This window comes from Anguilla anguilla, chromosome 5, assembly GCF_013347855.1.
Source record: "Anguilla anguilla isolate fAngAng1 chromosome 5, fAngAng1.pri, whole genome shotgun sequence".
NCBI lineage: Eukaryota > Metazoa > Chordata > Actinopteri > Anguilliformes > Anguillidae > Anguilla > Anguilla anguilla.
In genome coordinates, this window is record NC_049205.1 from 60,400,299 (window position 1) to 60,425,907 (window position 25,609).

At 42.1% G+C, this 25,609-nt stretch overlaps 3 protein-coding genes across 5 annotated transcripts in view; 1 reads left to right on the plus strand and 2 right to left on the minus strand.

Moving 5' to 3' along the window:
* necab2 (N-terminal EF-hand calcium binding protein 2) overlaps positions 1–25,609 on the plus strand; it is a 153,222-nt gene that overhangs the window by 90,245 nt on the left and 37,368 nt on the right. For all 3 annotated transcript variants that reach the window (XM_035416575.1, XM_035416574.1, XM_035416573.1), the window contains exon 8: positions 3,810–3,889. In XM_035416575.1, the coding sequence (XP_035272466.1) occupies positions 3,810–3,889 (80 nt within the window). The remainder of the gene's footprint in view (positions 1–3,809; positions 3,890–25,609) is intronic.
* Positions 7,485–9,808, minus strand: LOC118226740. The gene is made up of 2 exons (XM_035416577.1): positions 8,031–9,808; positions 7,485–8,000 (listed from the first exon to the last, which is right to left on the minus strand). The coding sequence occupies exon 1, from the start codon at positions 8,896–8,898 to the stop codon at positions 8,134–8,136; it is 765 nt and encodes a 254-aa protein (XP_035272468.1). The 5' UTR covers positions 8,899–9,808; the 3' UTR covers positions 7,485–8,000; positions 8,031–8,133.
* Positions 14,294–21,914, minus strand: LOC118226739. Its single transcript, XM_035416576.1, has 2 exons — positions 21,572–21,914; positions 14,294–15,551 (listed from the first exon to the last, which is right to left on the minus strand). Exons 1-2 carry the CDS (start codon positions 21,701–21,703, stop codon positions 14,811–14,813), a joined length of 873 nt encoding a protein of 290 aa, XP_035272467.1. The 5' UTR covers positions 21,704–21,914; the 3' UTR covers positions 14,294–14,810.

Here is a 25,609-nt window from a genome sequence, read left to right on the forward strand (position 1 = left end):
CACCAACCCCCCCCCCCCCCCCCCCCCCCCCACCCCATACAGTCTCTTTAAAAAAGCAGTTGGAAAAGAGAGAGAACACGAGTAAATGAGTGCAAGCTGTTCTCTGAGCAGTAGCAGCAGCAAGCCCTTTCCTCTTCTTTGGCCCCCCCCTAACGAGCACCGGGTCTCGAAAAAAAAAAAAAAAAAAGCAGCACCTCACACACGTAAGTGCGGCCGTTACGCAGAGCAACGGGCTGCCGCACCGCAGCCAGAATGAGAAGGGGGGTCTTTTGCCTCTGAGCGAGGTCCTCACAAGTGTCTGAACGTCGGTCTCCTCTTCTCATTAAAATGTGTGTGGAGCACCCGTGCGCCCCAGCTGTCCCCATTTCTTTAGGCTTTCGGTCCTTTATGGGTCATTTGTTTCGGCCCCGGGGTCGTGCACCACCTGTTGGAGCCATTATTCTTGTACGAACTTTTATTTTGAAATGCTTGTTTTGTGGGGGACTTTTATTTTGAAATGACCACCTTTAGCCAGGTAGCATATAGGAAGTGCTTAGGGAAGAGGTGGATGGGATTGGTGAGGACATGGTTTTTCGACCACATTGGAATGTTCTCTGTTTCACACAAAAGGTTCGGGGCTTGAATATTTTTGTTATCTGCTTTGGATTTAGGCAGTTTTTACTTTTAATAAATTCACAAAACTCAACATTGTTCGAACTCCTGTGGAGTCAGTTGACTGAAGTATGCGTCGAAAATTGCCAACCCATTAGTAGCTTACAACCTAAGTGGACGTGTACCCCCCCCCCCCCCCCCCGACACGCTGTCGTTAAGCGTCGTGTAACAGCAGGCGGTTTCTGTTGACTAAGTTTGTCAAGGCTGAGGGCAAAGTCTTATTTGCATTACTCAAACAGCCTAAGAGTTTACAAAGCCCCGCTCCGTGTTGCAGCAGGATATACACACAATGGAATGTCATATTAATCACGCAGCAGGGACAGTGTAATTAGCCAGTAATTTGCTTAAGCGGCGGTCAGCTCAACACGCAGAGTTAGCAGTTAGCTCGCTCACGGGCTCGCCGGTGTGTCGCTAGGCTTCCTACATCACGTTACAAGGCATTTAGCAGACACTCTCATCCAGAGCGACATACGCAACTTTTTTTACACATAGCATTTTACACTGCATCCAGTTATCCAGCTGGATGTATACTGAATGCAAGGCAGGTTAAGTGCCTTGCTCAAGGGTACAACGGCAGTGCCCCACCCTCCGCCTCGGGAATCGAACCCGCGACCTTTAGGTTACAAGACCAGCTCCTTACCCATTATGCTACACCGCCGCCCCGGTCCTGTGAACACTTCCCGCCGGACGTCGTGTCGCGCGGAAGGTTCCGGAACACATCTGCGCAGGTGCGCGGGAGCGGAGCAGGGCGGGGCAGAGCAGAGGCGTCTAAATTTAGCCGCGCGCGGGAAGGAGGTCGGCTCTCTCTCTCTCTCTCTCTCTGATCAGCGGGCGAGAGAGACGGCTCCGTCGGCTCGGATCCCGATCGCCACGGAGATGAGAGAGGGCCGCCTCGTTCTCCAGCCTGGCGGAGGCCGGCACGCGGCGCCGAACGAATCTTTTTTTTATTTTTAAAAATATTTTTCTTCACTAAAGGCGAATCGCTGAGAGTCGTCCCCTGCTAATCTTTGCCAGCTCTGGAGACACATGTTTGTCACACGTTAGCACTGACTGAAGGTACACAAGTGTTGCTTAAAAACGGAGTGTAGCACAGTGGGTAAGGAACTGGACTTGTAACCGAAAGGTCGCAGGTTCGATTCCCGGGTGGGACACTCCCGTTGTACCCTTGAGCAAGGTACTTAACCTGCATTGCTTCAGTATATATCCAGCTGTATAAATGGATACAATGTAAAAGTTGTGTAAGTCGCTCTGGATAAGAGCGTCTGCTAAATGCCTGTAATGTAATGTAATGTAATGTAAAAAAAAAAAAAAAATTTTAAAAAAATGAAGGGTCCGGGTCCATGTTTGGGCTGGGTCCTGCTGGCATGACTTCAGTGCATGACCCACGGGCATGAAAATGTAGGCCATGAAAAGCAGCAGTGTACGAGGTGCGCTGAGTGTGCTCCCATTCACAGTTCTGAGGGTGAAGATTGATGCCACTTTAATACACATTGGCTGAACGCCATTAAACCGTCAGCCACCAGCCACCAACTGAGTTTCTCTCTATTTCTCTCTCTCTCTTTCTCTCTATGTCTGTATCTCTCTCTCTCTCTCTCTCTATAGCTCTCTCTCTCTTTCTCTGTCAATGAAAAGAACCCATTGCCTTACCTAATTTTGGCTTCATCTGTGTATTTGTAAATATTGCAAAGGTATGCTGCAATACATTGGCAGTGAAAGCGGTAAGCAAACAGTGAACACACCACTTGGCTGAGCGGGGGGGGGGGGGGGGGGGTGGGGGGGGGGGTTCACGGGGTTGTGTTGTGTTTTGGAACATTCCCAGAACCCCCCCCCCCCCCCCCCCCGGGCCCCTACCATCCTTGCAGCGGGAGCGTGTGTGTGGTGTATCCCCCTGGCTGTTCCGTGTCTGTATGTTGGGGAGCGTGTGCATGGAATATTCCCCCCAACCCCCCCCCCATCCCCCCATCCCTTGTCACCTAGGAGGGGGCCGTTGGCTATTATTATCCTTAGGCTGACATTACTAGGAGAAAGCGTTTTTGTAGTACAATTGTTCAGGACATTAAGTGGCATAACACCATCTGGTTGAGGAAGCTGTGCTCTCTGCATTCAACCACACTGTAGAAATACCTCGTAAAATGTTGCCAGTTCCTGCAGTGTTGCCAGGCAATATACTGTAATAGGGAAAAACTGTTATACATTTGTATACAAAAATGTGTTGAATTGTATAAATTGTTTTATTTTATGGGATTAATATGGGAGTCATTGCCTTTGTCCTACATGACTTTGACAGTTTTTTGAAGAGAAAAAAAACTGTGGAATCCTGTAAATTTTGATCTTTTTTTCTTTACAAACTTTTTACCATAAAAATATTTTTTTTTTCTTATTGTGTAATGTTGTTATGAGTTTATTGGTGTAACAGGTCCAAGAGCAACGCTGTGTTTTTGGTGTCGCACCATATAGAGTGTCACCCTCCCCCCCCCCCCCAAACCCATTTGTCCCTGAAACTGGCTGGATTATGTGATGCTATTTTCCCTCTATAATATGCATATTTAATAAAAAATATATATATATATAAATAGCCTATAAAACCGGGACGTCGCGTTAGCGGTGTGCTTCTGGGAGCCGGATGGGTGGTGACCACAAACAAAATGGCACTCTGCTTCCGTTTCGTAGCTAATTCGTCTAGAACGTAACACGAAAATAATCACAAATTTCATTCGTGAAACTTGCAATGAACGGCAGATTTTCAATGCATTTTTCCCATAGGGATTTTGATTTCTGCAGAAGATAAAATGTCTGTGGTTAACATAAGCATAAGTTTCACGTTTTGTTGGACGACATAAATTGCACCCTCCGACATCTCACCCGTTGATTTTGAAACTGTTACGTGGCTTAAAAAGTAAGTTGCCAGCAAGTGGTTATATTAAAGGGTGTAATTTATGTCGTAGTACAAGACATGAAGCCTTGGAAATCCGCTGAGGGAATCCATGGTGGAAGAAAATTCAGAGTTGGCCTACAAAATGACGTATTATTAAAACACTCCATTAACCCCCCGCTCCCCCCGCCCCCCCCATGTTCCCGGGAATGATTTGTGGGAGCCATGGTGATGATAGTCTTTGCAGAAAAGGGAATTCTGATGTGTGCCTGATTCTGTCTTTCAGGGCCTGTGGAAGTGAGGAAGGAGGGGCTAGAGGCACAAATTAACCGTCTGGCCGAGCTGATTGGACGGCTGGAGAACAAGGTATGCCCACCGCCCCTTTTTCCCCAACCCCAACGCCGCCACCCAAATTTTCCAAAGGGGAACGACATATCTTTTTGGCAGTGGATTGCCGCTGGAGTGGTCTAGACTTGATTTGGCCGGCTGGGCACATCACTTGTACCCCCCCCATCACCACCACCACCCCACCCCCCACCCACTCTGACTTTGAAACATGTGCTATCAGTACGTGTAGGTTTCTGCCTCTATTATCCCAAAACAGGCAATTTACACCTGGTAGACTTAATTTTACACTAACATTGCACATTAGATCCTGTTTTGACACATATAAGTACATATAAACTGATAGTTGTTGAATTGACACCGGGAAGTCCCTCCGCACCATTGCAGAGAGACCCCCTATCCCCCCCCCCCCCCCCCCCCCCCCCCCCCCCCACAAGAGCAGCAGGCTTTCCCAGGGTTATTACCCAGAGAGAGAGACATTGTGGGATTCTGCAATGCACAGGGCATCGCTTATGTTAGGAAATCCTTTTCAGCTACACCCTAATCTCCATTATTATTGCTCTGTCTCTGTGTAGGGAGAGAGAGAGACAGAGAGATTGAAACCAGGTTATCAGTTGTTGAGGTTTCACACACAATCCTGGAAAAAATCTAATCTCTTTCAGTCTGACCCTCTCTCTCTTTTCCTGTGCCTCTCATTGTCTCTCACAATCAATGAATCAGATCAATCTCAGGTACCCCTAGAACACAATAACCTAGCATACAACCACACATACACACACATACACATGCACAATCACAATCACAATCACACAGAAACAGACACTCCCACACAAAATAACACAGACACAGACACGCACACACACACACAATCACACAGACACACACACACACACACACACACACACACACACACACACACGCACACACACACACACACACCTACACACACACACACACAGACACAGATACACACACACACACACACACACACACACACGCATACACACACACGCACACACACACACACACACGCACACACACACGCATACACACACACACACACACACACACACACACACGCATACACACACACACACACACACACACACACACACACACACACACACACGCATACACACACACACACACACACACACACACACACACACACACACGCATACACACACACACACACACACACACACACACACACGCATACGGGGCTCAAACCATGCTTCACATTCTCGGTCTCCCTCCTTTGTTACCTCCTTTGGCTCCTATCCTACGTGTGTCACGCGCATAAACGTGATGTTCGTTTATCAGCTGCTGCTGTTGCTTGTGACTGGCGATGGTTTTGGGATCTGCTCTGCTGAAGCTCTCTGTTTGCAGTCAGGCGAGACGGTAGCATCCGTCACGCTAAGTGCCTAAACGCTCCGTCGTAATGGGCGCTCGTATCTCAGACGGGACTGGGCCCGACCCTTCAGAGCCTGGTTCGCTGCGTTTCGTGATGATGCGTGCATGCGTGTGTGCGTTCGGACGGGGGGGGGGCGGGGGGGGTGGAGTTACGCAGCTCACAAGGGTCGCCTTTCGACCCGTGCTTGCAGAGAACCCGAGCGGGTTGGACCTCACGAAAACTGTTTTTTTTTTTTTTTTCAATGGCTGATGCTGAGGAGCCTAGATACGGCAGTGTAGCATAGTGGGTAAGGAACTGGGCTCAGTAACCGAGAGGACATAGGTTTGATTCCTAGGTAGGACACTGCCATTGTATCCTTGACCAAGGTACTTAACCTGCATTGCTTCAGTATATATATCCAGCTGTATAAATGGATGCACTGTAAATGCTATGTGAAACAGTTGTGTAAGTCGCTCTGGATAAGAGCATCTGCTAAATGCCTGTAATGTAGATACAGCAAAGTGAAAACACAAGCCAACAGGGCTGGTTCAGTCAACTACTTTTCGTCGGTGGCATCAGCTGAAGTTTGCCAAGGGGATAAAAAGTGACATGGAGTTGGCCTGTATTCTGTTGGACCTGTAAATAATGTTACTTTTAGCTAGTTACCTTATATAGCTAAATACACAAGGTTGGGTTGCTTTTGAATCTAAGTCTGTTCTTCTATGAAGATGTCTTCCCCCCTGTAAGAACTGTGGTTACTGTTTATAGTTGCAACTTAACTAGGTTGGTAATATACCTGCATTTGTTTCAATCAGCGGAAATGAATTCCATACAGCATGCATGCTACCTAGCTAACGTTACGTGTAGCTAACTTCACTAAGAAAGCCAACAGAGTTGCTGACGACTTATAAAAGACTACGAATAACTTGATGAAAAAGTCACAGGACATAATGAAAAAACTGCAAATGCAGATGGTCAGACGAACAGAAGGTGGGTAACCCTCTGGACTGAGGGTTCTAGTTTAGTTTAGGTGAACGGCAGTGTAGTATAATGGCTAAGGATTTGGTCTTGAAACCTAAAGGTCGCAGGATCGATTCCCCGGTAGGACACTGCCGTGGTACCCTTGAGCAAGGTGCTTAACCTGCATTGCTCCAGTATATATCCAGCTGTATAACTGGATACAATGTAAGTCGCTCTGGATAACAGCGTCTGCTAAATGCTTGTAATGTAGTTGGGAGATAAGTTAGCTGGACAGGCCCAGGGCCACCACGCCCACGCCCCCCTGCGTCACCTTCCCGCTCTCTCCCAGAGTGGCCCGCAGGCCGTGGTTGAACACGCCCAGCTGCTCTGTAGAGAGCGAGCGGTGCACGTCCATGTAGTGGGAGCTCAGGTGAGTGGACGAGTCGGGCGAGAGGTAACTGGTGAACGAGCGATCCATCTGAGGGTCGGGAATCACTCCTACATCTCTACCCAGGCTGTAGACTTGCTACTGAAGAAAGTCAGTGCATTGGCCGATTCCCACCAAGTTTTCCATTTTTCTTGCTCTCTGCTTGCCCGTCTCTCTCTCAGAGCTGAAATTCAGTTACACTTCTTCGCTGGGGAGTTTGTCTCACATGGACTGGGTGTATTTATTCTGTGCAGAAAGTTATACAGTCAATATCAGTCCTAAGTTCACTGATAAGAACTGACCCAAATAAGCAAAAAAAAAAAACAAAAAAAAGAAGACAAAAGTCATCCACCTATTTTTGCCAATATTGCCAATCAATCAATCAAACTTTATTTATATAGCAATTTTTGGACAAATCAAATTGCAATTCAAAGTGCTTTACAAGCGATTGACAAAACATAAAATGTTTTAGAGACTAAAAATCCATAGTATATCTGTAATAAATATGTATCTTGTGATTTTGGAGTCTCGTTGGCACATTTTCATATCAAATCAATGAGGAAAAACATGACAAATAAAACTAGTGGCTTAACAATTATTTAGGGGCTGCAGTACATTTCCAGGGTGGCTAAGGGCCCTTAGAATAAGTCTGGCAACACCACTGCTTTGTTATAATAAACTTGAGCTCTTGAAATATATTTGGGAGTCCTCTACGATTGTTCCATTGCGGTATGACTTAATGGCTGACATTTGCAATGCTGCTTGGGCAGTATCACACGGTGATGTCTTGACAACTAAACCTCATTTTAAATAAAACGTTTTGACCATGAAAATGATTCATTTTAATAATGTTTTATTGTATTTCATTTATTCATAAAGCACAGACAGTACAGGCAAATACAGAATGATTTTCTGACTCAGCAAGACATGATGCATGAGGTCACATTATGTTCTCTGTGTTTATAATAGGTACTAACACACTGAGCAACTGTAAAGCATAAATTATGCGGCAGCAATAGGTGTACATTCATATGAGGTCATGCATATCACTGTAAAAAATATCAGGGAATTATTTAAGTGATAAGTTGATGAATGCAAGTTATTCTAAGAGTTGTAGATTACAATTTGATCCTTGATTAATTCGCTAGTCAGTGAAAGATCAGGAGGGATGAAATGTAGCCTATGAGGAGATTCTCTGTCATATGATCTGACTGACTGCACAGATCATGGTTTAAAAACTACAAATGCAGATGTTCACACACAAGAAGGTGGGTTACCTTCTGGACTGAGGCTGCTAGTTTAGCTGTGAGATAAGTTACCTGGACAGTCAGTCGATGTGACTTCCTGAAGCGTTATTAAACTTTGTTATTAATATTTCAGTGGTAAAACTTAGGTTAATGTGCTGTGTTTACTTAGTAGAAAAAATCCTCTTCCTGGCTTATTAATTGGAGACCTTTTTTTCAGCACCCAAAAAAAAGTATGATCCTAAAATTTGTGCTTCAAACCCAAATTGCACGTGGTGAGTATCAGTTGGTTTTCTGGACTAATGTTGCTGAAACGTTCAGCAACATTTTTAATTTCAACCAAAGATATTGGACCATATTTATAAATGTTCTTTACATGTTTTTGCCAGTCTCTTTCAATCAGTCGTTCTTGTGGTATGTTTGCTTCCATTCGTACCTGATGGATCATCATGTGCTGATGAAAAGCCAGGCTGTGGATGAATATCTTCCAATCTGTCCAACTGCTGTTTTGTGCCTTCACTGTCCTCTCAAAATGGCCGACCAGCGAGTGGTTAAGTCTTTGTTCGTAGCGTTCGGTCTCCTCCTTCATGCGTTGGGGGTCGTTGGCGATCAGTGGGACTAGTTTCAGGTAGTCGCTGACAACTGTCCCGATCTCGGAGATGTGGTCGCCTTCACGCTCTCTGAAAATTTGGTGGATGAAATGGGTCGACCCGGTCTGGTTCTTGGCCTGCTGGGCCAGGACGTCGAACAGGAAGGACAGGGCCAGAGCCACCACGCCCCCCTGCGTCACCTTCCCGCTCTCTCCCAGAGTGGCCCGCAGGCCGTGGTTGAACACGCCGAGCTGCTCTGGAGAGAGCAAGCTGCGCACGTCCATGTAGTGGGAGCTCAGGTGAGTGGACGAGTCGGGCGAGAGGTAACCGGTGAACGTTCGGTCCATCTGAGGGTCGGGAATCATACCCACATCCCGACCCAGGCGATACACTTCACGGCACTCTTGGTTTCCCATTTTCCTGCTGTCTATCCTACACAGAGCTGCTGTATATGTACTGTCTGGAAGCCGTACAATCGATATCAGTCCAATGTTTAGTGATAAGAGCTAACCGGAATCACAAGAAAATTGAATGTTTTCCACCCATTTCCAGTATTCATAGTTTATATGCGCTGACAAGCAACATTATTTACCTAAATCTTTTCATTCTGTTTTCCACAAGCAACACACTCACATATACACTCAAAATGAAAAACACACATGCACGCACACACACACACACACACACATACACACTCACACAAAAACACACACATTTAGCATTTACACAGTTGTCTGATTCTTCTGTCTAGATTATTTGCCTACGTAGCCAAAAGAATTTGCTAAAACACTGTGAGCTGGTTGACTACAACATTGACCCTCATCTGCCACAATTTATCACTGAATGCGCCTACACTCTGGTGGTCTAGTTTAACAATATTTAAGTAGCTTGACAGTCAGTGCGTTTACATGCACAGTTGAAATCGATCTATTTTAATAGCTTGATTTGGCCAAAAATGAGATTTAATTGGATTATTGTCGTTGTCCCAATATACATGAGTCGGAAAGAATTGATTTATTGACCGAAGTGTGTCTGACGAAGGCTTCTTATAAATACTGCTTCCTCCAATTTTGTTGCAACTTTTTTGAATAGTTCGCCATTCCGCATTTTTCTTACATCCATGTATTTTAGGATATTTAACTCCTCTAATTGCGATACCATGAAATTGGTCTCCTCGTCCATCCAGAAATGTGTCTTTTTCACCATGATACTAGGGAGGGCAAAGCGGAGCTTTAGAATGTCGCCAGCAGTGTATGCGCGTGAGCTCGTCTATGCATTTATCACAGAAAAGGTTGTTTGTCACCTTTTTTTAGTTCATTACAGTGGTGATAGAAGTGTCAATAATTAAGTGGTACTGTGCTGTTAGCCTTTATTGATCGCCGTACAAGGTTAATGTGAAGTAGCTAGCATAATCGGACAGCACTAACCCATAAAAATATACTTTGAATGGTACTTGCTCAATTGAACGGTAAATGTGAAAAACATTCGATTATAGTCAGCGGCACCAAAATCTTCTGCCACACCATCAATAGACGGCAAAAGTGCAAGTAGAAGATTGAATTAAATCTTTTAAAGTAATATATTTTCTGAAACGTTATCGATTCGGCTTGGCCACTGTGAGCGTATAGTTGTTATGTAAATTACGGAACATACGCAGAACGCCTAGGCCAACTTTTGGCCTATTGAAGCATATACATGCCGTAATAAATCGACTCCCAACCGCATTATCTAGGTATGTTAGTCCGACTCTGAAAAAAATCGACTTTGTACAATTTCAGTCGGACTACAATGTTCACATGATTTTTAAAAGTCCAGTTTTAGCCGTACTAAAACAATAAATTGACTTTTTCAAACATCATGTAAACCCACTGAGTGTCAGTTATACCGTTTCTTTAAGTGGGGTGTATGTACACTTTTACAGCCCACTCCCTGTAGCGGTCGTTTGAGGTGAGAAGTCACAACGTTCAATGCGTGCGCCCAGAGGTGGGTAGTAACGCGTTATATTTACTCCGTTACATTTACTTAAGTAACTTTTTGAATAAATTGTACTTGTAAGAGTAGTTTTAATGCAACATACTTTTCACTTTTACTCGAGTATATTTGCGAAGAAAAAATGTTACTTTTACTCCGTTATATTCGGCTACATTCCGCTTGTTACTTTTATTTTTTACCCATTTTTTAATTCAACGCACGTCCTGTTTGTTTCTTTCTCTCAGAGAGACTTCAGCCAAAGAGGCTGACTGGTCTTTGCTTTGGCGCCGTCATAGCCCCACATGACTCCGTTTCACCAATCAAACGTAGCCAGTCACAGCACACAGAAGGATGAGTGGGCGAGAACAATGGCTGAAACAACGGCGGGTGATTCGTAGGAGGCAGAACACCCCTGGCCTCACGTTCAAACTATGTTTTACTTACAGACTACCAAAAACAGTAGTTACATTATGCGCTGCCTTCTTTGTCTGCCTAGAAATGTGGACATTTCAGCCTACAAGAACTCAACTTCGAACTTGAGAAAATATGTGGCGGTAAGTTGTAGGTTAGTTTTGGCTGTGGATAGCTAACTATTTGACTGAGTGGTCATTTATTGTCTTGGACAATCCGTTTGTGAAATATAAGCGCATTCGTGACGCCTGGGTATCTTCCAAAATAGCTGCGCGTAATACCACACCTGTTGTTTACGTCGTTGTCGCCCTTTTTAGTACGGTCTGGCTTGATTGACGATTCATTTATTCAGTAGGTGAGAGTATAAGCTTTCTAACGATGTATAACATGTATAATTTTTCTTTTGGAATAGCGTTTTTTAGGTCTATAGGCTATATATATTTCCCGGCACAGAAAAAAATCGCGAAAGTACTGAAAAAATTACCTCCCGAGGATAACAAGGACGTTTTTTTCTACATAACTAGGTACAGGTTGTTACTTATATTTTATATAGACTACCGTTGAAAATCTGATGTTTTTCTGTCTACCGAACGAACCCGGTCGATAGATACTCACACTAAAGTAGTAGTAGGCTACTGAAATATTATGATCCAGATTAACCAGTAGGCTAATATCAGCAACATTTTTCGAGCTAGCCACTTCAATTGAATTCTCCTTTTTGCTGTCAGAAGAGCAGTGGAAGGCAACGATAGCTTGGAAAATATGAATTGCAGTTTGGATAGCTTTCAGTGTAGCCTACTGTCAACCCCATAACAAAGTTGCCATTTCATTGTAAACAGTCGTGTCTGTTTTTTTTTTTCTCATTATTTTCGCGCTGTGTAGCCTACTCAGTTAGGCAACATTTATGGAGCCAGTCATGTTTGTGGTGGCTACTCCATAGGCAAGGGGTGTATTTCAAATTAAATGAAAAGATGGGCAGTGGCGAGAATAAAACGGCCGTTTATAATTCAAAACGGGACCCGACGATTAGCACCGATGTATTCAATATAGCTCGTTACGCTCGTTAAAAGTACATATCTTTAAAGGAGTAACATGGTGGTTGAACGTGACACTTCCCAGTTGTCTTTAGGCAACAAAAAAACAAATGTGCATTTTTTTTTATTATTCAGTCATTTCAGTGTACTTTAAAACGTATTTTTCTAAGCCTAAATGTCCCACTATAAAAGTTCACCCGAACCGTCTGGGCGTGGTAATGAGAACTGTCAGTTAGCTATGATTGACAGACCGTGCCCCGTTACCATAGCTACCCTCGTGATACGCGCTCTTTTTGAGACACTTATTACAAGCTAGCTAGCTTAGTAGTATATCAAGTATCGATAGATAGCTAAGGTAGGGACGTTGACTTATATCCAATTATAATTTTTCCTATCTAGCTAGCCAAGTTAAGATAAACGCACAACTATAACGTCCTCATAAAAGCAAACTAGGTACCTAACGTTATCGATAACATTGCCTTATGAAAGCAAACTACCTAGCTAGCTAACGTTAGCTAGCTAGCTAAATGAATATAACCAGAAATAATCTAATAGTCCTTAAAAGGCACTCTAATTTAAGTGAACCTAACGTTAGTCAAATATTTGCATTGTCTTGCCTGTAAGCCAGCGGCGCAAACTATGGGTCTCGAGTTATCCATGGGTTTACGGGGTGTGGAAAGGGGAGTGGTTACAGTGTTCCTGACGCACCAAGTTGACAACTTTCTCAACCGGTTGAAAATAGGACGATAAATTTAAAACGCATATTTCTCCAAAAATACAGAACGGACATATTTAATACTTTACTCATTGTGTTTCTTCAATGCCTCTTGTGCAAATAGCACTTAAAACCGAGAAAGTGTGAAAATCACCATGGTACTCCTTTAAACTAAAAAAACAACAACTGATATTTACATATTGCGTTATTCATTAACACTGTACCACTTTATTTATATACCAACTCCTGTGTACCATTTTCCTATGACATGATTTCAGTTTCCAATCCGAGAGAGTAGCCTACACTAGACTGTCATCCGCCATTACCGTTGTTTTTGACCGTTTTCGCGAAAGGAATTATGGTATTTTTCCCAGTCGGAGCATGCACGGATGCACACTTCAAATTTTGATCAAATGGAGTGCGCATCCGGGTACTTTATCCGTGCTCCGCACTACCGAACTTCGGTTTGGACTCGCACTCCAAGATGGAGGCATGCTCGCTATGCGCACTGGGAGCATGGAAGTGTGCGGTTTGGGACACAGCCAAAGTTTGTTTACGCTAAACCGGAAGTTCTGCACATATTCCGCGCAAGGCATCATGGGACTTTGGAATATTGTGGATAAGTGCATCATAAGGTACAATAATGGTGCGACAAAGCATTATGTTTTCCACATATAAAGTTTCTGTTTAAATTTGAGCAGGCTCCTCTTTGTTGTGATGATGAGTCTATTTTAATGGATAAATCCCCTGTAGCCTCATTGATATTTTTTCTGTCAACGGAGGGTTCACCCCAACAAACTGCTGAGGTATACAGACTTAATAGAGTACAACAGAAAGCGAAAATCCTCCTCTTCTGACGAACCTCCTGTGTATTGTTTTATTTAAAGGGATATGATTTAGGCCATATTTGAATTTGCACATGGCTATTTTATATTTTGTTTATTTCTATTGGACAAGCATTTACAATTTTATATTTTGGACATTTGGATTTTTACGCTCATCTTGCTCTGCTTATTTCAACATTAAATCAGATTATATGAAGTAACTCAGTACTTGAGTAATCTTCACAAGATACTTTCTTACTCTTACTCAAGTAATTATTTGGATGACTACTTTTACTTCTACTTGAGTCATTATTATTTTAAAGTAACAATACTTTTACTTGAGTACAGTTTTTGGCTACTCTACCCACCTCTGCGTGCGCCACACTGCACTCTGACCAATGGCTGTGCTCAATTAGGGTTGCAGAAGCCTCGCCAGGGTCCTTGTGCCAGCTTTTTCCATGTGTGGTATAATTTTGGATTCTCCACGGCACATTTTCATCTGTCAAGTGGATCAGGAAAAACATTATGGGCTCTATTTTAAGGAATAAATGGCGCATGGGCGCAGTCAGTTTGCCCGGCGTGTAGTAGCACTGGGCGTGGCTAGTGATTGTTGGTATTTTTGTCGCCAGAGGCGAGGAGCATACAGCTCAAAGCGCATGCCAAATCAGGAAAATGGGCTTGACTATACTGAATATATTACCAGTGGGTGTGGTGCAGCTGCATTCATAAGTAGTCAATCAAATGACCTCTTTTTAATTCCCTTTAAGAGCCGTGCACATTGCACTGGACTTACTGCCAGTTTTCGTAGTGTGTGGCTGCAATGGAAGAGGAGGAAAAGGATACACTGAAAAGATTATTCTCTGAATCAGATGATTTATTCGAACTCAAAAATTAAGTTTGAACTAATATCATAATTTACAGTAATTAGTTTGAATTTGTTCAAATTTTCTTCCATCTGAATTCCAATTAAACATTGCATAAATATATTTTTTTATTGGCCTGTTGTTATTTCCCATTAAACCTGTAGCTACATATTTGAAACGAGCTTTGCTATAATTAGTAAATAATGACAATAGTACCTTGAGGTTTTATTAAACTTAAGGGGCTAAGCGCCCCTTAAAATCGGTCTGACGAGACCACTGCTATGTAATAATAAATTTGAGATCTTGGAATACATTTGAGGGTGCTCTCTCCGATTGTTCCATTGAGGCATTACCGAATATCTGATATTTGCAGTCTGGACTGGGGCTGCTACATTAGCTGTGAGATACGTTAGCTGGACAGCCAGTCGGTGTTACATCCTAAAGCATGGTTAAAGCCTTGCTAATGATACTGTTTCAGTGGTGATACTTAAGCACATGTGCTACATTTTTTCAGTAGAAAAAATCCTCATTCTGCTTCAGAAAAAGGGGAGCATGTCTTTGGAAGGTCAAAAAGAAGGCCATTCCCTGAGCAATTACATCAAGTATGAAGTTCTTAATTAGCATTGTGTCTGTGTCCTCACACCTAGTTAGTAACTGGTGATTTTCTGGACTAATGCTCCTCAGACGTTCGACTATATTTGTCATTTCATCCAAATTGAATTGATTTTTTTTGGCAAACTTATCCGTAAAATTTTCCCAGTCTTTTTCAATCAGTTGTTCCAGTGATATGTCTGCTCCCATTCGTACCTGATGGATCATCATGTGCTGATGAAACGCCAGACCGTGGGTGAATATCTTCCAATCTGTCCAACTGCTGTTTTGTGCCTTGATTGTCCTCTCAAAATGGCCGACCAGCGAGTGGTTGAGTCTTTGTTCGTAGCGTTCGGTCTCCTCCTTCATGCTTTGGGGGTCGCTGGCGATCAGCGGGACTAGTTTCAGATAGTCGCTGATTACTGTCCCGATCTCTGAGCTGTTGTCGCCTTCGCGCTCTCTGAAAATTCGGTGGATGAAATGGGTCGACCCGGTCTGGTTCTTGGCCTGCTGGGCCAAGACGTCGAACAGGAAGGACAGGGCCAGGGCTACCACGCCCACACCCCCCTGCGTCACCTTCCCGCTCTCTCCCAGTGTGGCCCGCAGGCTGTGGTTGAACACGCTGAGCTGCTCTGGAGAGAGCGAGCTGCGCACATCCATGTAGTCGGAGCTCAGGTGAGTGGACGATTTGGGCGAGAGGTAACCGGTGAACGAGCGATCCATCTGAGGGTCGGGAATCACACCCACATCCCGACCCAGGCTATACACTTCATGACACTCGTTGTTTCCCATTTTCCTGCTGTCTATCCTACACAGAGCTGCTGTATATGTACTGTCTGGAAACTGTACAATCGATATCAGTCCAACGTTCAGTGATAAGAGCTAACCGGGATCAGAAAAAATGGAATGTTTTCTACCCATTTCCAGTATTCATATTTTATCTGTGCTGATAAGCAACATTATTTACCTAAATCTTTTCATTCTCTTTTTCACAAGCAGCACACACATATACACTCAAAAAAAAAAACACATGCACGCACACACAGACAAACACATACACACACACATACACACTCACACAAAAACACACACATTTAGCATTTACGCAGTTGTCTGTTTATTCTGTCTAGATTATTTGCCTATGTAGCCAAAAGAATTTGCTAAAATACTGTGAACTGGTTGACTACAACATTGACCTACATTTGCCACAATTTAATTGAATGCATCTACACTTTGGTGGTCTAGTTTTACAATATTCAGTTATACTCGTTCTTTAAGTGGAGTATATGTACACTTGTACAGCCCACTCTCTCAAATTATAACCAGGTAAGATCATACAATGCCAGTGATACCGTTCAGAGATGTAATATTACTCCATTTTGCTCCAAGCAAAGAAAGAAAAATTATAACTCACCAGTCCATGATTAATTCACAAAACTGGCATGGCTGATGTGAACTGAGCGGGATTGAATGTTTTAAATGCACTTTAAATGCACTTTTTTCGATTATTTAACTCCTGGTTCCAATTCAGCATAGGCTTGACTTGTATTGTTATTTACTCATTGACCTTGTTTAAGAAATGAAACAGCAAGTCTCTCCCCACACGACATGGTTGTAACATCTACGTTTAGAATATAAGAATGTAAATAGAACGTACATATAGAAAGGTATAGAATTGGTAAAACCTAGTTTCCGCCCCACACATGATTTATAACTGGCTAACGAATAACGTAAAGCCCACAGAAGGTCGGGATTGGCCGAAAAAGTTTTTTGTTACTCTTCTCTGTTGTCATGACTACATAGACAAAGTTAGTGTATTTAAAACATGACGAAGCCGTCATGCATCGAATCCTACACGCATACCGTTTTGGGAAATAAAAGAAAAAAGATGTGGCCTTCCTAATTCATTGCTGGTTGAAACATCCATGCGCAGTATGCTCTTATCAACCATGTTTTGTTCTGTAAATATTGCAGATATTGATGATTTATGCAGGCCTAGTTATTTTGAAATGACAGTAAATTTTAGGCTAAAGCTCCTTAAAATCGGTCTGGCGACACCGCTGCCATGTAATATTAAATTTGAGTTTGTCTCACATGGACTGGGAGTATTTATTCTGTGCTGAAAGTTATACAGTCGATATCAGTCCTAAGTTCACTGATAAGAACTGACCCAAAATTTTTTAAAAACAACAAAAAAAAAGAAAACGTCATCCACCTATTGCCAATATTTGAAGTTTATTTGTAATACATGTGTGTCGTAAAATTTTGGAGTCTCACTGGCACATTTTCATAACAAATCAATTCGGAAAAACATGACAAACAAAACTAGTGGCTTAAAAATTATTTAGGGGCTAAAGTACATTTCAGGGGTGGCTAAGAGCCCTTAAAAATTTTCTTCCATCTAAATTTAAATAAAACATTGCATCAATATTTTTTATCAGTTAGTTTGTATTTTCCATTAAACCTGTAGCCATATATCTGAAATGTGCTTTGCTATAATAAAGACATAATGACAATAGTACCTTGAAATTTTATTAAACTTAAGGGGCTAAATGCCCCTTAAAATCGGTCTGACAAGACCACTGCTATGTAATAATACATTTGAGATCTTGGAATACATTTGAGAGTGCTCTCTCCGATTGTTCCATTGAGGCATTACCGAATATCTGATATTTGCAGTCTGGACTGGGCTGCTACATTAGCTGTGAGATAAGTTAGCTGGACAGCACGTCCTAAAGCATGTTTAAAGCCTTGCTAATGATACTGTTTCAGTGGTGATAATTAAGTCCATGTACTACATTTTTTCAGTAGAAAAAATGCACATTCTGGCTCAGAAAAAGGGGAGCATGTCTTTGGAAGGCCAAAAAGAAGGTCATTCCCTCTATGATTACATCATATACAAAGTGGCTCATTAGTATTGGGCCTATGTCCTTGCACCTAGTTAGCAACTGGTGCTTTTCTGGGCTAATGCTCCTCAGACGTTCAACTATGTTTGTCATTTCATCCAAATTGAGTTGACCTTTTTTGGCAAACTTATCCATACAATTTTCCCAGTCTTTTTCAATCAGTTGTTCCAGTGATATGTCTGCTCCCATTCGTACCTGATGGATCATCATGTGCTGATGAAACGCCAGACCGTGGGTGAATATCTTCCAATCTGTCCAACTGCTGTTTTGTGCCTTGACTGTCCTCTCAAAATGGCCGACCAGCGAGTGGTTGAGTCTTTGTTCATAGCGTTCGGTCTCCTCTTTCATGCGTTGGGGATCGTTGGCGATCAGCAGGACTAGTTTCAGGTAGTCAATGATTACTGTCCCGACCTCTGAGCTGTTGTTGCCATCGCGCTCTCTGAAAATTCGATGGATGAAATGGGTCGACCCGGTCTGGTTCTTGGCCTGCTGGGCCAGGACGTCGAATAGGAAGGACAGGGCCAGAGCCACCACGCCCACGCCCCCCTGTGTTACCTTCCCGCTCTCTCCCAGAGTGGCCCGCAGGCTGTGGTTGAACATGCCCAGCTGCTCTGGAGAGAGCGAGCGGTGCACGTCCATGTAGTCGGAGCTCAGGTGAGTGGACGAGTTGGGCGAGAGGTAACTGGTGAACGAGCGATCCATCTGAGGGTCGGGAATCACTCCTACATCTCTACCCAGGCTGTAGACTTGCTTCTGAAGAAAGTCAGTGCATTGGCCGATTCCCACCATGTTTTCCATTTTTCTTGCTGTCTGCTTGCCCGTCTCTCTCTTAAAGCTGAAATTCAGTTAGTCTTCTTCTCTAGGGAATTTGTCTTACATGGACTGGGTATATTTATTCTGTGCTGAAAGTTATACAGTCGATATCAGTCCAAAGTTCAGCGATAAGAACTGACCCAAATCAGCAACAAAAAAAAAGACAAAAAAAATTGTCCACCTATTGCCAATATCCGGAGTTTATTTGCAATAAATGTGTGTCTTATTTTTTTGGAGTCTCATTGGCACATTTTCATATCAAATCAATTAGGAAAAACATGACAAAACTAGTTTCTTCGAAATTATTTAGGGGCTACAGTAAATTTCATGGGTGGCTAAGAGCCCTTAGAATAAGTCTCGCAAAACCACTGCTATGTAATAATCAGAGGAGGGTAGTAACGCGTTATATTTACTCCGTTACATTTACTTAAGTAACTTTTTGAATAAATTGTACTTGTAAGAGTAGTTTTAATGCAACATTATTTTCACTTTTACTCGAGTATATTTGCGAAGAAAAAATGTAACTTTTACTCTGTTATATTCGGCTACATTCCGCTCGTTGCTTTTATTTTTTACACAATTTTTTATTCAACGCACGTTCTGTTTGTTTCTTTCTCTCAGAGAGACTTCAGCCAAAGAGGCTGACTGGTCTTTGCTTTGGCGCTGTCATAGCCCCACATGACTCCGTTTCACCAATCAAACGTAGCCAGTCACAGCACACAGAAGGATGAGTGGGCGAGAACAATGGCCGAAACAACGGCGGGTGATTCGTAGGAGGCAGAACACCCCTGGCCTCACGTTCAAACTATGTTTTACTTACAGGCTACCAAAAACAGTAGTTACATTATGCGCTGCCTTCTTTGTCTGCCTAGAAATGTGGACATTTCAGCCTACAAGAACTCAACTTCGAACTTGAGAAAATATGTGGCGGTAAGTTGTAGGTTAGTTTTGGCTGTGGATAGCTAACTATTTGACTGAGTGGTCATTTATTGTCTTGGACAATCTGTTTGTGAAATATAAGCGCATTCGTGGCGCCTGGTTATCTTCCAAAATAGCTGCGCGTAATACCACACCTGTTGTTTCCGTCGTTGTCGCCCTTTTTAGTACAGTCTGGCTTGATTGACAATTATTTTATTCAGTAGGTGAGAGTATAAGCTTTCTAACGATGTATAACATGTCTAATGTTGCTTTTGGAGTGGCGTTTTTTAGGTCTATATATATATATTTCCCGGCACAGAAAAAAATCGCGAAAGCACTGAAAAAATTACCTCCGGAGGATAACAAGCAAGGACGTTTTTTTCTACATAACTAGATACAGGTTGTTACTTATATTTTATATAGACTACAGTTGAAAATCTGATGTTTTTTCTGTCTACCGAACGAACCCGGTCGATAGATACTCACACTAAAGTAGTAGTAGGCTACTGAAATATTATGATCTAGATTAACCAGTAGGCTAATATCAGCAACTTTTTTCGAGCTAGCCACTTCAATTGAATTCTCCTTTTTGCTGTCAGAAGAGCAGTGGAAGGCAACGATAGCTTGGAAAATATGAATTGCAGTTTGGATAGCTTTCAGTGTACTGTCAACCCCATAACAAAGTTGCCATTTCATTGTAAACAGTCGTGTCTGTTTTATTTTTCATTATTTTCGCGCTGTGTAGCCTACTCAGTTTATGGAGCCAGTCATGTTTGTGGTGGCTACTCCATAGGCAAGGGGTGTATTTCAAATTAAATGAAAAGATGGACAGTGGCGAGAATAAAACGGCCGTTTATAATTCAAAACGGGACCCGACGATTAGCACCGATGTATTCAATATAGCTCGTTACACTCGTTAAAAGTTTTAAAGGAGTAACATGGTGGTTGAACGTGACACTTCCCAGTTGTCTTTAGGCAACAAAAAAACAAATGTGCATTTTTTTATTATTCAGTCATTTCAATGTACTTTAAAACGTATTTTTCTAAGCCTAAATTTCCCACTATAAAAGTTCACCCGAACCGTCTGGGCGTGGTAATGAGAACTGTCAGTTAGCTATGATTGACAGACCGTGCCCCGTTACCATAGCTACCCTCATGATACGCGCTCTTTTTGAAACACTTATCACAAGCTAGCTAGCTTAGTAGTATACCAAGTATCGATAGATAGCTAAGGTAAGGACGTTGACTTATATCCAATTAAAATTTTTGCTATCTAGCTAGCCAAGTTAAGATAAACGCACAACTATAACGTCCTCATAAAAGCAAACTAGCTAGCTAACGTTATCGATAACATTGCCTTATGAAAGCAAACTACCTAGCTAGCTAACGTTAGCTAGCTAGCTAAATGAATATAACCAGAAATAATCTAATAGTCCTTGGAAGGCACTCTAATTTAAGTGAACCTAACGTTAGTCAAATATTTGCATTGTGTTGCCTGTAAGCCAGCGGCGCAAACTATGGGTCTCTAGTTATCCATGGGTTTACGGGGCGTGAAAAGCGGAGTGGTTACTGTGTTCCAGACCCACCAAGTTGACAACTTTCTCAACCGGTTGAAACGCATATTTCTCCAAAAATACAGAACGGACATATTTAATGCTTTACTCATTGTGTTTCTTCAATGCCTCTTGTGCAAATAGCACATAAAACCGAGAAAGTGTGAAAATCACCATGGTACTCCTTTAAACTCCTTTAAAAAAAAAAAAACAACAACTGATATTTACATATTGAGTTATTCATTAACACTGTACCACTTTATTTATATACCAGCTACTGTGTACCATTTTCCTATGACATGATTTCAGTTTCCAAACCGAGAGAGTAGCCTACACTAGACTGTCATCCGCCATTACCGTTTACCGTTTTTGACCGTTTTCGCGAAAGGAATTGTGGTATTTTTCCCAGTCGGAGCATGCACGGATGCACACTTCAAATTTTGATCAAAGTTTGTTTACGCTAAACCGGAAGCGAGCTGCGCACATCCATGTAGTGGGAGCTCAGGTGAGTGGACGAGTTGGGCAAGAGGTAACCGGTGAACGTTCGGTCCATCTGAGGGTCGGGTATCATGCCCACTTCCCGACCCAGGCGATACACTTCATGACACTCTTGGTTTCCCATTTTCCTGCTGTCTGTCCTACACAGAGCTGCTGTATATGTACTGTCTGGAAGCTGTACAATCAATATCAGTCCAAAGTTCAGTGATAAGAGCTAACCGGAATCAGAAAAAATTGAATGTTTTCTACCCATTTCCAGTATTCATAGTTTATCTGTGCTGATAAGCAACTTTATTTACCTAAATCTTTTCATTCTCTTTTTCACAAGCAGCACACACATATACACTCAAAAAAAAAACACACATGCACACACATACACACTCACCCAAAAACACACACATTTAGCATTTACACAGTTGTCTGTTTATTCTGTCTAGATTATTTGCCTACGTAGCTGAAAGAATTTGCTAAAACATTGTGAGCTGGTTGACTAGAACATTGAACTTCATTTGCCACAATTTATCTGAATGTGTCTATACTTTGGTGGTCTACCTTTACAATATTCAGTTATACTCTTTCTTTAATTGGAGTGTATGTACACTTGTACACTCTCTCAAATTATAACTAGATAAGATTATACAATGCCAGTGATACTGTTCACAGATGTAATATTACTCCATGTTGCTACAAGTAAAGAAAGAAAAATTATAACTCACCTGTCCATGATTAATTCACCGAACTGGCATAGCTGATGTGAACTGAGCGGGACTGAATAAGTTGTGTTTTCATCTTGTTTTAAATGCACTTTTTTCGATAATTTACCTCCTGGTTCCAAATCAGCATTGGCTTGACCTCTATTGTTTTTTACTCATTGACCTTGTTTAAGCAATGAAACGGCAAGTCTGTTGGCATGCAACACGGTTGTAACATCTACTTTTAGAATATAAGAATGTAAATAGTACGTACATATAGAAAGGTATAAAATTGAAAAAAAGTTTCCACCCCACACATGATTTATAACTGGCTAACAAATAACGTAAAGCCCACAGAAGGTCGGGATTGGCCGAAAAAGTTTTTTGTTACTCTTCTCTGTTGTCATGACTACATAGACAAAGTTAGTGTATTTAAAACATGACGAAGCCGTAATGCATCCAATCGTGCATGCATGCCGTTTTGGGAAATAAAAGAAAAAAGATGTGGCCTTCCTAATTCATTGCTGGTTGAAACATCCATGCGCAGTATGCTCTTAACGACCACGTTTTGTTCTGTAAATATTGCAGATATTGATGATTTATGCAGGCCTAGTTATTTTGAGGCGACAGTAAATTTTAGGCTAAAGCTCCTTAAAATCGGTCTGGCGACACCGCTGCTATGTAATAATTAATTTGAATTTTTCTCACATGGACTGGGAGTATTTATTCTGTGCTAAAAGTTATACAGTCGATATCAGTCCTAAGTTCACAGATAAGAACTGACCCAAAAAATTTTTTAAAACAACAAAAAAAGAAAATGTCATCCACCTATTGCCAATATTTGAAGTTTATTTGTAATACATGTGTGTCGTATGATTTTGGAGTCTCGGTGGCACATTTTCATATCAAATCAATTAGGAAAAACATGACAAACAAAACTAGTGGCTTAAAAATTATTTAGGGGCTAAAGTACATTTCCGGGGTGGCTAAGGGCCCTTAGAATAAGTCTGGCAACACCACTGCTTTGTTATAATAAACTTGAGTTCTTGAAATATATTTGGGAGTCCTCTACGATTGTTCCATTGCGGTATGACTTAATGGCTGACATTTGCAATGCTGCTTGGGCAGTATCACACGGTGATGTCTTGACAACTAAAAACAATTCATAAAAAATAAAAAAATTGACCAAGAAAATGATTAATTTGAATTATGTTTTATTATATTTTATTCATTTATATAGTACAGACAGTACAGGCTAATACAGAATGACTTTCTGACTCAGCAAGACATGATGCATAAAAGCACATTATGCTCTTTGTGTTAATAATAGGTTCTAACACACTGAGTAACTGTAAAGCATACATTATGCAGCAGCAATTGGTGTACATTCACATGAGGTCATGCGTAATGCTGTAAAAATATTTGGAAATTATCTAAGTGCTAGTTGATAAATGCAAGCGATTCTAAGGGTTGTAGATTACAACAATTGAGTCTTTTTGGTGTTGAAATTGATTCATGTTGAATTTGGTAGTCAGTAAAAGATCTTGAGGGATAAAAAGTGTTTTTTTGGTTATTCTCTATCATAAGACCTTACTGACTGCATAGTTTGTGGTTTATAAACTACAAATGCAGATGTTCTGATGAAAAGTAGGTGGGTTACCTTCTGGACTGAGGCTGCCAGTTTAGCTGTGAGATACATTAGCTGGACAGTCCGTCGGCGTGACTTCCTGAAGTGTCATTAAACTTTGTTATTGCTATTTCAGTGGTAAACTTTAAGTTTATGTGCTGCATTCATTCAGTAGAAAAAATCCTCCTTCTGGCTAATTAATTGGGGACCATTTTTCATGAAACCCCAAAAGAAGTACATTCCTGAAATTTGTACATCAAAACCAAATCTGTCCAATAATTCTGAGTCATCACTCGTGCAATCTTTGAATTTTTCTTGCCATTTGGGACTACTACTCCTCAGACGTTCAAGTACATTTGTAATTTCAGCCAAAGATATTGGACCATATTTATCAATGTCCTTTACATGTTTTTCCCAGTCTCTTTCAATCAGTCGTTCTTGTGGTATGCTTGCTCCCATTCGGACCTGATGGATCATCATGTGCTGGTGAAACGCCAGGCCGTGGATGAATACCTTCCAATCTGTCCAACTGCTGTTTTGTGCCTTGACTGTCCTCTCAAAATGGCCGACCAGCGAGCGGTTGAGTCTTTGTTCATAGCGTTCGGTCTCGTCTTTCATGCGTTGGGGGTTGTTGGCGATCAGCGGGACTAGTCTCAGGTAGTCGCTGATTACTGTCCCAATCTCGAAGATGTGGTCGCCTTCATGCTCTCTGAAAATTCGGTGGATGAAATGGGTCGACCCGGTCTGGTTCTTGGCCTGCTGGGCCAGGACATCGAACAGGAAGGACAGGGCCAGAGCCACCACGCCCACGCCCCCCTGCGTTACCTTCCCGCTCTCTCTCAGAGTGGCCCGCAGGCCGTGGTTGAACACGCCCAGCTGCTCTGGAGAGAGCGAGCTGCGCACGTCCATGTAGTCGGAGCTCAGGTGAGTGGACGAGTTGGGCGAGAGGTAACCGGTGAACGAGCGATCCATCTGAGGGTCGGGTATCACACCCACATCCCGACCCACACTATACACTTCACGGCACTCGTTGTTTCCCATTTTCCTGCTGTCTGTCCTACACAGAGCTGCTGTATATGTACTGTCTGGAAGCTGTACAATCAATATCAGTCCAAAGTTCAATGATAAGAACTAACCGGAATCACAAGAAAAGTAATGTTTTCTACCCATTTCCAGTATTCATAGTTTATCTGTGCTGATGAGCAACATTATTTGCCTAAATCTTTTTATTCTGTTTTCCACAAGCAACACACTCACATATACACTCAAAAAGAAAAACACACATGCATGCACACACACACACACACACATACACACTCACACAAAAACACACACATTTAGCATTTACGCAGTTGTCTGATTCTTCTGTCTAGATTATTTGCCTACGTAGCCAAAAGAATTTGCTAAAACACTGTGAGCTGGTTGACTACAACAGACACACGTGCACATGCACAGCAGTTATACAACTTTTTCCGTGTGTGTTATGATTTTGAAGTGTCCATGGCATATTTTATTGTCAAGGAAATCAGTAATAAGGCTAAGGACAAGGATACACTAAAAAGATTATTCTCTGAATCAGATGATTTGTTCAAACTCAAAAACTGAGTTAAGCCCACAGAAGGTCAGGATTGGCCGAGAAAGTTTTTTGTTACTCTTCTCTGTTGTCATGACTACATAGACAAAGTTAGTGTATTTAAAACATGACGAAGCC

What these genes read in the sequence shown, in the direction of transcription:
- LOC118226739 (XM_035416576.1), bottom strand. Translation starts at nt 21,703, where the DNA reads ATGGGAAACCAAGAGTGTCATGAAGTGTATCGCCTGGGTCGGGAAGTG. An exon ending in CTCACCTGAGCTCCCACTAC is followed by an intron (nt 15,552 to 21,571) that starts ATGGATGTGCGC and finishes AGCTCCGACTAC; the next exon opens with ATGGATGTGCGCAGCTCGCT.
- LOC118226740 (XM_035416577.1), bottom strand. Translation starts at nt 8,898, where the DNA reads ATGGGAAACCAAGAGTGCCGTGAAGTGTATCGCCTGGGTCGGGATGTG.